This window comes from Triplophysa rosa, linkage group LG22 (assembly GCF_024868665.1).
Source record: "Triplophysa rosa linkage group LG22, Trosa_1v2, whole genome shotgun sequence".
Lineage (NCBI taxonomy): Eukaryota > Metazoa > Chordata > Actinopteri > Cypriniformes > Nemacheilidae > Triplophysa > Triplophysa rosa.
In genome coordinates, this window is record NC_079911.1 from 15,380,322 (window position 1) to 15,394,781 (window position 14,460).

The 14,460-nt window shown below is 37.9% G+C and overlaps 2 protein-coding genes across 22 annotated transcripts in view; one reads left to right on the forward strand and one right to left on the reverse strand.

Moving 5' to 3' along the window:
* The window catches only part of nbeaa (neurobeachin a), a 101,816-nt gene extending 94,304 nt beyond the window's left edge, over positions 1 to 7,512 (forward strand). For all 17 annotated transcript variants that reach the window (XM_057320692.1, XM_057320678.1, XM_057320679.1 and 14 more), the window contains 10 exons: positions 141 to 308; positions 748 to 837; positions 2,170 to 2,362; positions 2,434 to 2,505; positions 2,713 to 2,868; positions 3,131 to 3,301; positions 4,841 to 4,942; positions 5,208 to 5,404; positions 5,488 to 5,639; positions 5,732 to 7,512. In XM_057320692.1, the coding sequence (XP_057176675.1) occupies positions 141 to 308; positions 748 to 837; positions 2,170 to 2,362; positions 2,434 to 2,505; positions 2,713 to 2,868; positions 3,131 to 3,301; positions 4,841 to 4,942; positions 5,208 to 5,404; positions 5,488 to 5,639; positions 5,732 to 5,822 (1,392 nt within the window). In that variant the 3' untranslated portion in view covers positions 5,823 to 7,512. The remainder of the gene's footprint in view (positions 1 to 140; positions 309 to 747; positions 838 to 2,169; positions 2,363 to 2,433; positions 2,506 to 2,712; positions 2,869 to 3,130; positions 3,302 to 4,840; positions 4,943 to 5,207; positions 5,405 to 5,487; positions 5,640 to 5,731) is intronic.
* A 563-nt stretch (positions 7,513 to 8,075) lies between these two features.
* The window catches only part of dclk1a (doublecortin-like kinase 1a), a 37,904-nt gene continuing 31,519 nt past the window's right edge, over positions 8,076 to 14,460 (reverse strand). For 3 of the 5 annotated variants that reach the window (XM_057320967.1, XM_057320969.1, XM_057320970.1), the window contains 9 exons: positions 14,207 to 14,326; positions 13,362 to 13,508; positions 11,936 to 12,069; positions 11,703 to 11,780; positions 11,203 to 11,299; positions 10,849 to 10,929; positions 10,587 to 10,700; positions 10,235 to 10,308; positions 9,303 to 9,476 (listed from right to left, as the gene is read on the reverse strand). In XM_057320967.1, the coding sequence (XP_057176950.1) occupies positions 9,419 to 9,476; positions 10,235 to 10,308; positions 10,587 to 10,700; positions 10,849 to 10,929; positions 11,203 to 11,299; positions 11,703 to 11,780; positions 11,936 to 12,069; positions 13,362 to 13,508; positions 14,207 to 14,326 (903 nt within the window). In that variant the 3' untranslated portion in view covers positions 9,303 to 9,418. Of the gene's footprint in view, positions 9,477 to 10,230; positions 10,309 to 10,586; positions 10,701 to 10,848; positions 10,930 to 11,202; positions 11,300 to 11,702; positions 11,781 to 11,935; positions 12,070 to 13,361; positions 13,509 to 14,206; positions 14,327 to 14,460 lie in introns of those variants that run through there. The other 2 variants (XM_057320971.1, XM_057320968.1) reach the window with 2 other exon arrangements.

The window sequence follows — 14,460 nt, forward strand, 5'->3', positions numbered from 1 at the left end:
GACGAGGCCGTCGAATGCAGCCGGTTCATTAAATAGAGCACTTCAATTTGTAGAGACTTTGAGCCTCACGTAGACTTTACAAGGCTAGTAATTTCTCTTGAAACCCCTGTTCGCTTCCTCCATTAACTCTGTCGTATCAGGCGCTGGAGAGTGAATTTGTGTCGTGTCAGTTGCACCAGTGGATCGATCTCATCTTCGGCTACAAGCAGAGGGGCCCGGAAGCCATTAGGGCACTCAACGTTTTCCATTACATGTCTTACGAGGGCTCCGTGAACCTGGACACCATCAGCGACGCTCAGCTGAGAGAGGTACGAAAGAGTCGAACCGTTGCCATAGTGAAGCATCTGAGAAGCCTTATGCTGGGTTCACACCAAATGCGAACAATCGCGCTCTTTATTACTCGCGGGAAAAGTTTGTTATTTCCGCGTGTGTGACACGATCTGACAAATATTTTCAACCTTTGCCCAATTCGCATCATTCGCAACACCTGCCGCGAGTTCGCGTCTATACGCTTCTTTGCATTGACTTTGTATGTTAATTCGCGTTTGGTGTGAACCCAGTGTAACTGTCGATATTTTTCTCTCCTTTAGCTGAGTGAAGATCACATTTTGTTTAAAGACATCAGTCTACTTCTTGTTCTGTCTTTGGTTTTACTCTACACATATGGAACGTTTTGTCTGACTTGAAGGAGCTCAGAGGTCTGTATTGAAGATCTGTTTTTTTTTTGTTCTTTCTTTATCTCTGTAGACTATGGAAGCTCAGATTCAGCAATTTGGACAGGCTCCATCACAGCTGCTAATAGAACCTCATCCGCCCCGCAGTTCAGCAATGCATCTGGTGAGATGTATTTAATGTCTTTGTTAAAACTCTTTTTTGGGGAACTGTACCTGTTTCATTGAGATCTTTATTATGCATGATATCTAGGTATATGAGATCTTTAATATAGATGAATATGATGTCTTTTGTAATTAGTTTTACGTCTTTTATCGTGACATTTTTTTATTACATCCTTTGTATGTAGATCAGATTGCGCCAGTCCTAACTTTTTCTATTGAATAACATGCACAAGGAAATAAGAAGCGTGCCAGGCTTAGAAAGAGTAAAGGTCTTTACAGTCCGAAAATTTCGTATGTGTTTTTCCATATTTGGCGCTCATTTGTATGGTGTCAAATGCTTGATACGGATGCGCAAGACGCAGAAAACCGAACCTGTCCGAATTTTTTTATGACGGACGAAAATGTCGGAGGCAGTGTGTAAATGTGATTGACACAACGTGAGGTCGTATTTATTTTTTAACGTGCGGAAATTTCGGACTCGATGTGCAATGGACTTAAGAGTGCATATTTAATGTCATGATGACTTGTATAGCTGCAAGATATATTTTGAACAAGTAAGATTTCACTAAAGGTGTGACACAACACGTAACAAAATAATTACATACCTGAAGAAAATTGTTCTTATAGTAGCGCCTGGATATTAGCATTTGAGCAATTCAGGCGTTATGGATATTCCATTTTTAGTCAAAACTTGAAATATAAATTCTCAGAGAATGTATTTATTACATACTGTATATCGAATAATCTGTTTATATTTTACTAAACCCCTGATGATAGAGTCCAGACATCAGAAAAAAGTTTTTCCAACATAATTCGTATGATTTCTGTGAATTAAAATGCGCAAACCAGAAGCAATAATACCCAACAAAGGGAGAAAAGATGACTTTTTCTAACATAAAATAGCTTTAAAAACACAAAACAAAATGCTTTTAAAAAACTTCACTTATGGATATTTAAACCACCAAATATTGCCATTTTTTATCTTAGGGTTGACGTTTGCATGGAGTTGCCCATTTTTCATAGTTTGTGTTATATCTGGTTAGGACGTGTTTTTGCATCTTTTTAGGAAGACTAGGGTTGGATGTTGTACATATCAACAAAACTCCCCCTCCCCATTTCCAAAAGTCCAAACCAGTCCAGAACCCTAAACATTCTGTTATACTCACCTTGTATGATCCGTTCTAAGTTACCTTTTTAATTCCTGTTTTCCCTTCCTTTCACCTCTTCTTTCCTATCGCATTCCTCCTTTCACTTTCCCTACCCCTCTTTCCTTGGTCATATACTTCCTCTTGCTGTCCTCTTCCTCCTCTTCTTTCTCTTTTCTGCTTATCAGTGTTTCCTTCCTCAGAGTCCTTTGATGTTTAAGGACCAGATGCAGCAAGATGTCATCATGGTGCTTAAGTTCCCATCCAACTCTCCGGTCACGCATGTGGCGGCCAACACGTTGCCTCACCTCAGCATCCCCGCTGCGGTCACGGTCACGTGTAGCCGGCTGTTCGCCGTCAATCGCTGGCACAACACAGTGGGTGAGTAGCAGCATTATGTGGTGCGATGCATTTAAGAAATGTATTTACGAGTAACTGTATGTTTTGTCTAGGTCTCAGAGGCGCTCCAGGATATTCATTAGAACAGGCTCATCATCTTCCCATTGAAATGGACTCTCTGATTGGTGAGTGCATAAGGTCATGTGATTAAGCATGAGGTCATGATTGGCTGAGGCACAAACTATTCACATTTAATATTCATATAACAACACATCGCTAGTGATGGTCCTAAAATTCCTCCGTTAATGGACTCATCAAGCTTGTTTGTGTCTTGGAGATCTTGGGAATCCATTTTTTTTATATTCACACCTGTTCTGTGCTTCCTTTCCCAGCTAATAACTCTGGCATTAGTAAAAGGCAAATCACAGATTTGGTGGATCAGAGCATTCAGATCAACACACACTGCTTTGTGGTAACAGCAGACAACCGCTACATCCTGGCATGTGGCTTCTGGGACAAGAGTTTCCGCGTTTACTCCACAGAAACAGGTGTGTGCGTTAAATTGGATGATGTTGGTATGAAGTAGTTAATGTCAATCTCTGTTACTCTCTAATTCAGGAAGAAATTTTAAAATTTTCATGTACGCATTTGGCAGATCTAAAAAAAACTTACAGTGAATTCAAGGTGTACATTTTATCACTATGTATGTTTCCTGGGAATCAGATGCGCTTCTAATATATTGTTCTGCCAGTAGGGTTACAGGAATCATATGATTGTTTGCACGGACATAGCTATATGCTTTTTTTTCAGGGAAACTAACTCAGATCGTGTTTGGCCACTGGGACGTGGTGACTTGTCTCGCTCGGTCCGAGTCCTACATTGGTGGGGATTGTTATATAGTGTCAGGCTCACGAGACGCCACCCTGCTGCTCTGGTACTGGAGCGGACGACACCACATCATCGGTGACAATCCAAACAACAGTGAGTAGACAGAGAAATAAATAGACCAAATGAGGTCATGCGTAAAGTATGAGCATGCCTATGACTTGATTGTGAATTTAATTTGGAGAAAGGAAGTCATTTATCTCAATTATCTCTTATGCTCTCTGGGATGCTTGAATATGATCAAGTCAAAAGGAAAAGGAAAAATCCGCACAGTTATATGCAGGCCTTACACCTTCTCTAAAAATATTTATTTAATGCTTCAACAGAGGCGATAGAAACCAGTGAAAAGAGCAAAACGTTTTTTGAGACACAGTTCTTCCTCAGTGTCTACGCAACGGATCAAATGTGTTCTTTAATATTAGACATTTGGCGCTGGTCCTCTTCTGTGACTCTGAATCTGTTCAAGTCAAATACTCTTGTATAATGTAATATGAAAAAAAATGCATTCATTACAAACATTTGAGAAGTATTGAGGTTTTGCCTTTGTCATTGTCATTAGAATGCTGTTTGAAGAGTTTATTTCCAAAAAGAGTTAACTCCGTTTTTAAACATTTTCAAAAATCATGTTTTTTATTGTGCATTCCAATTAATATCAATCAAACTGTGATTTAATCCATAATAACAAAAAAATACAGCTAACTTCCAGAATAAAAACATGATAACATGATAAGAAACATAATTTTTTAATTTTTTTAAAAACGCAATTAGATTAGATTAGATTAGATTACATTACATTACATTACATTACATTACATTAGATTATATTAGATTAATTTTATTGTCCATTCTGTTTGTCACAGAGCGGAAAATTGTCTTTGACACTGGTGGCATGGTTCAATACATTGACATAAACATTACACATAGCATAACAATACATTGACATAAACATTACGCATATCAACTCCCCAATTCCACAAACACAATCAATAAAATCACAAAAAATAGATAAATAAATAGAACAATAGAATAGAATAGAATTATCTCTTTTTGGAAATAAACTCTTCATTTTGTATTTGAAACAATGTAATTAAAAGTTTGTTTTTTTCACATTTGTGATACAATTTAAAATAAATTATGAGAAAATATGTAGTATCAGAACTAGGGATGTAACGATTCACTCAGCTCACAATGCGATGCGATTCACGAAAGTTTATTCACGGTTTATTTTTACAAAATGAGTTGAGACAAATTAGAAATGAACAACTGCCCTTTTATTATTTCTCTAATGCTGCACATTTCTTTGTAAAATAAAAATATATTTTATGTCAAATAACAAAACTAAACTGCAATTTTAAAACAAATTCCAAATCAAATAAAAAAAGAATAATACAAAAGTCTCTTTAAAATAAACATTGTCTTTGCTTTTCTTGAATTTTTTACATTTAAGAAGTATCAGCATATCCACGTTTTCCAAGTTTGCAGTAAACACAGCGGCCCCTGCTGTTCAAAACATGTATTGCGATTCAAATAACATCTCAACCGGCTTGAATCGTCACATATTATAATCGATTTTCAACTGGCTCACTCACGGTGAATCGTTACATCCCTAAATTCAGAACCTTTGCTGTGTTACAGGTGATTATCCAGCACCTCGAGCCGTTCTGACGGGTCACGATCATGAAGTGGTGTGTGTGTCTGTGTGTGCTGAACTGGGACTGGTCATCAGTGGGGCCAAAGGTCAGTCTTCAAAAGTTATTCCTCGTTTGTATTTCTGATTTTATTTAGTCTCTTTTTCAAAAATAAATGTACTTAGACTAAAAATAAAAGAAAATATCTTAAAGCCAACATTTTTATATTAAATATATGAAATGATTTTGAATGAAATAATAATGCCTTTTTGATATTGTTTGCTAATTTAACTTTCATTAATTTAGGATGCATGTGTCCTTCATATTGACAATTTAATGTTGTTTAAAAAGTCTCCACTTACATTGTTTTACAGAGGGCCCGTGTTTGGTGCACACCATCACAGGAGATTTACTGCGGGCCCTCGAGGGCCCTGAGAACTGTCTCCGGCCTCGTCTGATCTCTGTGTCCAGCGAGGGCCACTGTATCATCTACTATGAAAGAGGGCAATTTTGTAACTTCAGCATTAATGGAAAACTTCTGGCGCAGATGGAAATCAATGACTCCACACGTGTAAGAGTCGCACACAACAATACTCATCGATTTAATAATACACGTTCCCTATATTTAGCCATCTTTTTCCATCTGCCCTGCAGGCCATCCTGTTGAGCAGTGACGGGCAGAATCTGGTAACAGGAGGTGACAACGGCGTTGTTGAAGTGTGGCAGGCCTGTGACTTCAAGCAGCTTTATATTTACCCCGGCTGTGATGCGGGCATCAGGGCTATGGACCTGTCCCATGACCAGAGGTGAGCCCACGTTAAAGCCAATGATGATTGGAGAAATGGTTTTGTGTCATTTATCCATTTTCATTCTTGTTTTTTTTTTTTTATATTTGCAGGACTTTGATCACTGGAATGGCATCAGGTAGCATTGTGGCGTTTAACATTGATTTCAATCGATGGCACTACGAACACCAAAACAGATATTGAGACAGAACACAGAGATAGATGAAAAGAGGGATGTTGTTTAGGGCCACAGGCGAAGCAATGAGGAGGGTTCGAGGTCAGGTGCTGCTAGACAGTTGGTGTCCCTCTAAGTTCAGGGTGAAACTAAACCCGGATAAAAATAAGACATATCCAACCTAACCTTAGATCTTTAGGGTTGTCTTTCACTCCCCACTTACTATGAGATGCCTAAAGCCCTTTCGTCTGCGAACACCATCGTACGCAAGCAAGTCGGAAGCAGGACAGCTGGACCGCATGGAGCGCGATTCCAAACAGAAGACGCTACGAGATAAACCGCCAACAAACCGTGTTTTTTGGGGAGGGGTGGTCGAGGGAGGGGGATTCTGGGATGGGATTAAGACACAGCCGTGAACTTAATCTTTGTAAATACAAACTGCTGCTTTGCAGTTCTTCACTACAAGGGGGAACTCATACCTCCCACTAAATTACAGAAGATCTCATCACCTTTAATTGATTAATGACTTGCTGTAAGATATTGTGTAGTTGCAATGACACGATGATTCAGATGAGGATTGTAGACGAAGGCCTTCAGATTCACAAGAAGGAAGTCACCTATCAGACAGGAAACAGGCTTCTATTTCCTATTTGTATATTTGGTAATTGTTTTGTCATATATGTAAATATTGTGATGGTTAGGAAAGCCAGGCATGTAAGCAGGCCATTAAAAAGAATAAAGAGGTGAAAAAAGCAACAAAAAAAGAACCCTCCCTCACTCACACGTTTGATTATTTATGAGGCGAACAAAATATTAATGTTGACGTTTTTGTATCGGACACTTTGCACCAGTAACATCCCATTATTTATCAATGTGTACGGATTTTCTTTTGGCCTCCTATCACATTTTAGACCCATTCTTCCATTGTATAATTTGTGCATTGATGTTTGTTGTATTTAAATGATTGATATTATAATCATATGTGATGATTACGTTGTACAACCACAGCCACAGTAAGCAATATCTTTGTAGCCAAGAGTGACTGCATAAACTTGGTTTATTATGTGAAATGAGAACTCCAGAGTGCATATACACACAAAGACTGAGACTGGTTTTCAACACCCTCTTAGAACGAAAAGAGATATTTTTCAAACTACAACACTATGATACTAAAATATAGTTGTTTTCCTACAAAGGTGTGATTATTAGTCTGAAAGCTAAATTCAGAGATTAAAACGTGAATAAATTATGCAAATAATTTGTTGATTTGCCTTGTCATTGGCTATGGGTGTGAATATATACGAGACAGCGGCGCATGCATAGCGTGCAGGTCTGTCTCCTTGCAAGGTGAGTGGTCACTAGTGTATATTTAATTTGTACATTTGCTACATATTTTTGATCTTTTTTTGAGAGGTGTACCTGATCATGACGGTTGCATATAGTTTCCATTTATTTTTATGTTTCTGCATTGTTTGTGGAGAGGAGAGGAACAGTTTACTGACAGGAGGCAAATAAGGATGATTTATTTAGATTCAAATGCAATTTTTCAGTTCACTCCCCACCTGCTGTTTCATGCATCTGCTGCAACTTGAATAAGCCAGAATCTTACAGGTGTCTCTTAAAATGTTTAAATATCAATTCATGCCAATATATAGATCAATAACTGTAAAATAAAATTGTTTCCTTTTTGTCGTATTTACAATAAAACAAATCAAAATATCTCAGGGGTTCTTGATTTTGTACGTGCATGATCTAAAACCAAACGTCGCCTTTTGATTCATAAGTTTCAATATGTGTTCTGAAAAGTTTTGAGATTTGAACATTCCATTTGGCTTTGTAAATTAAACATTTTGTTTTCTAGAAAAGTCCCAAAAATGTAGACAACATAAACAAAAAAAAACAATGTAAATAAGTGGTCACATATGTGAGCATTAACTCAGTTTTGACAAAATTGTCAGATCAAACCTTATATTTCCAAGGCGATGAAACATCTTTGCTTTAATATGATGCTATTCAGATACACAATTATTACAATTGTGTTGTTCCATAGTTTTGATGCGTTTATTATTCTAAAAAAATGGGGGTAAAAAAATACAAATTATGAAAATACATATAAAGAGTTAATTTGCAAAAACGGATAACTTCATTTTTTAACGTTACAAAATCATGTTTTTTGTGCATTCCAAGTAATATTGTTTTTGTTTATCAACTAATAATAATAACAAACACAGACTTTTTAGCAAATAAACTCTCTCGAAGGAGTCAATAAAGACAAAGTCAGGTTGTAATATGTTTTTTAATAGACTAATGTTTTAAATGATAATATAAGAGCCGCTTTGTATTCCATGCACTAATGAGAGAATACAATGACACAGTTAGCAGGGTTATGAGGTATTAGAACACTTCTGACTACCAAAAGCACTCCAAACTATTTTGACTTCCTATGACTAATACCAAACGTTTGGCGATTGCTTTACATACAGTAAAATTGAATTATTGGTCATACTATTGGCCGTAAAATCCAAGTTGGCATTTGTTTTTCCGAGAGCTGACCCTGTATTAAGGAATGTTGCTTGTCTTTCCCACAATGCACTTGTGCTTATGTTCAGTATACTTAAAAATGTAAAATGATTAAATGTATGACTGTAACATTGTCTAGTTAAGATAAAGAAATATATTGTCAATATCAAAATAATTGAAATTATATTATTTACACAGATTACAAAAAGGTCCCCATCTTATGTATGAACAAGTTCTGTGTGTTTAGTACTGTGACTACAAGGGGAAGGAAATACAGATATTGTTTAGCCCAAAAGGGCTGGGAGCATTTCCAAATGTTTTCTCAGTCTGTTCAGAAATGTTTTCCGGAACAATGGTCAGAAATTGGAGCCATGAATTTTTTGCAGGGCAACAGAATTCTGCAGAACAGAAACAGCTTTCAAACAGAAATTTGCATCAGCTACTGATAAGTAAAAACTCTTTTTACAGGAATTTCAAAGAATTCCATAGATTTCCCTCAAAATAAGCATGTAAAAATGCTGATTTTGAAAATGTTTGCCGATTCTTTTACTGGCCTTTTGACTGTCACATTGCATTTTCCTTCTGGAACCTACAAACAATACTGGACCCAGAAAAAAATCATATTTCTAAAGTGCCTCAACCGAAAAGAGGATATATTAACTTCAATAAAAAAACAAAATGTTTACATCATGTATAAATAAATGGAAAAGTTATTCCAATGACCATAAGTAAACAGAAAAGAATCCCCCCTTTTCTGACATAGTCATTTTTCCCTTTGTGCACCTCTGTGTGATCGGGATTACAAAATGTTCATCAGTCCACACGGCAGCGTTCCGAATCCTCATTAAACATTCTCCTATTAATGCTCTTTCCAGTTGCTCCCTTCTCCTCAAGTGCTAGAATGGAGAGAGGAGGGAGCGAACGGTCTCTGTGGAGCAGGCGGAAAAGTCTTCAGACTCGGGCGTGGTGTTGGTGGTTGAGAGACATGAATAGGGTGTGGGGGCTGGGAGCCCGGCGGGCAGCTGGGGCGGGTCGAGGTACAGACGGGGTGTAAAGGCTGGGATGTGGAGGCTACAGGTTGGCTGGGAGGTCTGGGGAGCTGCGCTCACATTCTGGTGGCGTCCTCGTCGGAGAATCTGCCTCTCCTTATCAAGAGCGGTGGTCTGAAAGAAGGAGCGAAGAAACGTTACAGAAACATGCCAAAAGGAACCATAAATAACAATTCCAGTGGTTCTTAACTGGTTTTGCATCAGGACTTCATACATTGGACATCAAGTGGCAAATTAGGGCAAAATGTCCACAAGAAATACAGTATAGAAAGTGTTTTCTCACTCTCAAAAGTTGATAAGCTTTTATACTGTAGTTTGCAATCCATGCTTATACACGGTTGCACAATTATGCCATATAGATGCAAATTTACTATTTTTGTTTGAAGATTTTTGTTTATCAAAAGTCCTATTAGAAAATAACTGCAATCCATTTTGGTGATGCGAACCAGTTGAGAACCATTGACCAATACAAGTATATTCATATTTTTAAATACTATTATATACAAATACATTAATAATATTTTTTGACAAATTTGAGCATGCACAATGAAAACAAGCGAGCTTCTACAGAAAAATATACACCGAGGACAAAAGCAGCTGCTTTTTCGAAGTCATGAGAAGCTGATGGGAAGCAGAACAGGAAGTGACTTCACAGCAAGGACACAAGCCGCGCGCACACACAAGGAGCAACAAGCAAACCAATTGGGAGATAAATGCAAATCCACAATGTGAATTTCAGTGACGCTGAGGTAAGTAACACAAATTTCCACACAAACTGAAGCATTCACATACAAAAAAAAGCATAAATGACCGTAGCAAGACCACACGGGCCATCTTGAGTAACAGCATGACCTGGTTTCATGCCACATTACCTTATCCAGAACATGCCCGGGTTCTGATAGAAATCCAACGACCCTGATCTCTGCATGGAAAAGTCATGGTCGAGCTATGCGAGTAAAAAACAATACAGCTCAGTGGATAACACTCCAGAGTTTTAAAAAATCCTTTTTTTTTTTTTTTACAAAAATTACACCAAGTCCTACAGTAATTTATAATAAAGTAACCCTTAGTTGTTGCTTTATAGAATATAAATATCTCTGCCTCCTGACAAAGCAGGATATATTTATTCTGCCATCTAAGATCCTCATCCGAACGAACTAAAACGATATTGTAAATGTTGACGTTGAATCTGTCTTGAGGCCTGAGAGCAGTGTCTGATCTTACCGTCATGACGGATACTCCAGAAGTGTTGTTGCTGGGTTTGGGGCCCATGTTAAAGTGCTTCTTGATCTTTCCTGCCACCGACAGCTGATGCTCATTTTCTGACAAACCATCATTCTGAAATGAAGTTCACAAATATACTTTCAGTGAAAGGGAAAATGTTAACAAACCTAGATCATTATTTATCATAAGAAATGATAAAAAAAGATTTTTATACATATACTAGAACAGATTAGGATGATATGATGAAATCAGAACTACTTACAGTTACCCAGGGATGTTCCAGCACCTGCAGCGCTGTGTATCTCTGATCTACTTCCACCTGCAGCATGGACACTATGAGCTCCTGGAATGAAAAACCATAATGCTGAATATAGTCATGTATAAGATATTTGACCTTGAACTAGTAAACTCGATGAGCACATAAAAAGAGCTTAAAACTTGTATGCATATGGTTGTATGTTAAAACTCAAATGTGTAGGAATACAATAGGGTATACAAAGAATGCATAATAATTTAGCATGATATATTTGTAAACTTATTATTACTTTAGTAAACAGTAAGCTTATACATTTTTTATTTGATATTTTTAATGCATTTCAAGAATTTTTCCACATACTTTAGCTGTATCCGATACATTGTCCCAATATGGAGGAGGAAATTCTAACTGGCCCAGCAGAATCTGGTCAAACAGAGCCTCCTGATCATCTGTGATCCTGAAATACACAGTGCAAATTCACATAAGCATCAACAGGGGGCGCTGGATTCATTGCGATTAGAGACTTGTATAAAGACAAATATGAACTGCAAATAACCACAGAGTGGCGCAATTACATCTTACATAACCCAAGAGTTGTGTTACAGGGCTTATTACATCATACAGTCTGAGCTACATATTCAGATATAATGTGGTTAAGAATAAATGAACTGCGCTTCCTGCAAGTACATTATTGTTCTGTTGAACACATTCACGATTTTGATTTCCTACACAGGCTGAAAGAAGTCTAGACGAGTTTTTTTTTAAAGTCTAGACGAGGCAACTTTTGGTATGCTTAACATCATTCAGAGGATTAAAAACTCAAAGACATTGTCTCGTTTTCTCCGAAATGCTGAACGTACCCACGAAATGGAGGAAAACCACAGAGGAGAATGTATGTGATGACTCCAGCGGCCCAGATGTCTACCTTAAGGCCATACCTACAGACAGTACAGCAAACAAACAGTTTAACTCCAAATAATCATAAATAACATTCATATTAATCATAACATTACTACAATATCACATAAACCCATTACTTGTAATGTGAAATTCACATTCCCTATAATGTGTTCAAACATGTTAAAATATTCACCCGGTCTCTGCAACAATCTCTGGTGCTACATATGTGGGTGTTCCACAGACAGTATACAAGGGCCCGTCTACCACGGTGGCCAAGCCAAAGTCTCCGAGCTTCAAAGATTTACTTCCATCTTGATGTTCATATACCTGTAAATAAAAAATTGATATTAGACCATGGTCCACAGAAATATATTCAAATTCACACTTCTCCCGTGGTAAGCATATGTGTAGATTGGTGTCAACCTTTTGCTTCAAATAAAAACATATTAACACACTTAACGTGTTTGCACTAAATTCCATGGATTAAAAAAAAAAAAACGGATTTCTCCCAGCGTGAACCATCCAGCTTCTAAAACAGTCTGGCTGTGTTTGTGTGCCGTTATATAACAGGCAAAGCGATGCGTTTCGAAAAAGCCTTGTTCTGCTCGACAAGTACCGTGCGCTTGAGATGTATGCTTCCAGTCACAAATGATTATCTTTAACACACAGAGAGTGAGGGAGCACGTCTGTGAGCCAGCACACCACTCTCTGCTGCATTGCTTGCTGGAGTGTGTCACGGTAGCGCCAACTGGATTTGACCAAGATGGGATGACACTGCCATGTCCCACTCTGGGTCGGCCACACATTTTTAATCGAAACCATAACTGTCTTATCTTTCATTTGACATTGACATTAATGCATTTGGCAGATGCTTTTATCCAAATCAATGCATTTTCATCAATATATGTGTCCCTTGGAAATGAAACCCATTCCATTTGCATATGTAGCTCATCTATTGCTTAACTATTTATTTAAGCTCTTCCAAATTTAATCAATAAAAGGTATTTTCTAACCAAAGAAATGTCAGTCGATGCTAAAAAACCCCAGAGAAATGCAGAGAAAAAGAAAACATCCAAACAGCGCAAATGGATGCAAGAAAACATCTCATCTGAACGACCATCAATAGAGAAAGGGGCAGAGGATGAGCCATACACCATTGATTCATAAGAATGCCTTGGTACAAGGTTCATACGAGAACAGAACAGTCTGTGAACCGTCAATAGGTGAGTCACGTCGCACTTCCGCTGTACAAGTGATATCACATGTATAGTCAGTCAGCCAGTAGGAGTCTGGTCTAGACTCAGGAAAAAAGCAATCATCTCTCTTTCTCCAAACACAAACTCAGCCCACAAAACCTATGAGTCTTGTCCTCTTCCCCTACGAATACACACATACTGTAGAAACACACGTTTGAGCGCCTGCTGTTAGTCAAATACCAAATGTGATAAACTGTCGCTCATGTAATGGTGACATGTGTTAGATGATCGCATGGGGTCATTTCTCAGTATTTCATTCCTAGAAGTACATTTTGGTGTGAGAAATGGAGACAGGAAGGAAGGAAGTATAAGCCATGATGCAAAATGATGCCATGATACAAAAAAAACATGTTGAGATCTTACCAAGAGGTTCTCTGGCTTGATGTCTCTATGGACGATGTTAAGGCTGTGTAAATACTTGATAGCGTTGGCTAGGTTGTACAACATGCCACTGGCATCTCGCTCAGTGTATCTGTTGGCGGAAGTGATAGCATCAAAAAGATCTCCTCCCTGTGGACCAACAAGAGTCATCAATGAAGATCAAGTATCACCCATGAAGACACGTGTAAATTTGTACTTCAATTATTGTGAGTGGTGCTTCGCTGTGTACCATTTCCAGTCATAAATGTCATACAAATGCCATTTTAGGATGTGTGATTACTAAGCAGACAGAATACATGGTGTTTTATTGTTAAATTCACATCGTTTATGTCTGTTGCGCAATTACTAGAAATCAAAGTTTAATACTCAAGTCAGGGGCTTTAAATACAAGAAATACCAAGTTTTAAGGATGGCATAGCTCAGTGTTTAAAGCATTCCCACATAAGCAGCGGGGAATCACTATCACCCTCACAAGAATTTTCTCGAGGTCAGTTGTTAGTAAGTAGAGAGAGGGAGTTCATGATGGCCTGGTTTGCTGGCTGAAGTCGGAACCCCCTCAAAGAGTCGAGTAAGTGGAGCAGAAGCTTAAAATAACACTCGGTTCGACCAAGCCAGCACAGCTGAACATGGACATTAACATGGACCAACCAAGTGTTAAAATTCATAAAAATCTTTGTGTTCTCACCCAAAGATATAGAAAACTGGAGACTGATTACGCTATTAAGAGTGTATTACGTGACTCAAAGGATAGCTGAATATCTATGTGGAATGTTATGTTGTTTTTGTCTGTAATGGAACATATCACGCATGCTAGCTTTGGTGCACACCTTAACAAGCTCCATGACCAGATAGAGTTCACTGTAGGTGTCCATTTCCTCAATCAACAGAACAATGTTGGGATGTTTCACTCGTCTCAGGATGGCCACCTCATTTTGAATCATATGTTCCTGTGAGGGGAAAAAATGAAAACACATTTTAGTCTTTTCATTTGATCAAAGCTCATATAATAGCTTACACACGTGTTGTATCTGGCAGTTTAGGTGAAACCCTAATGAAAAAGCCAGCTTTTTATCCTCAATGT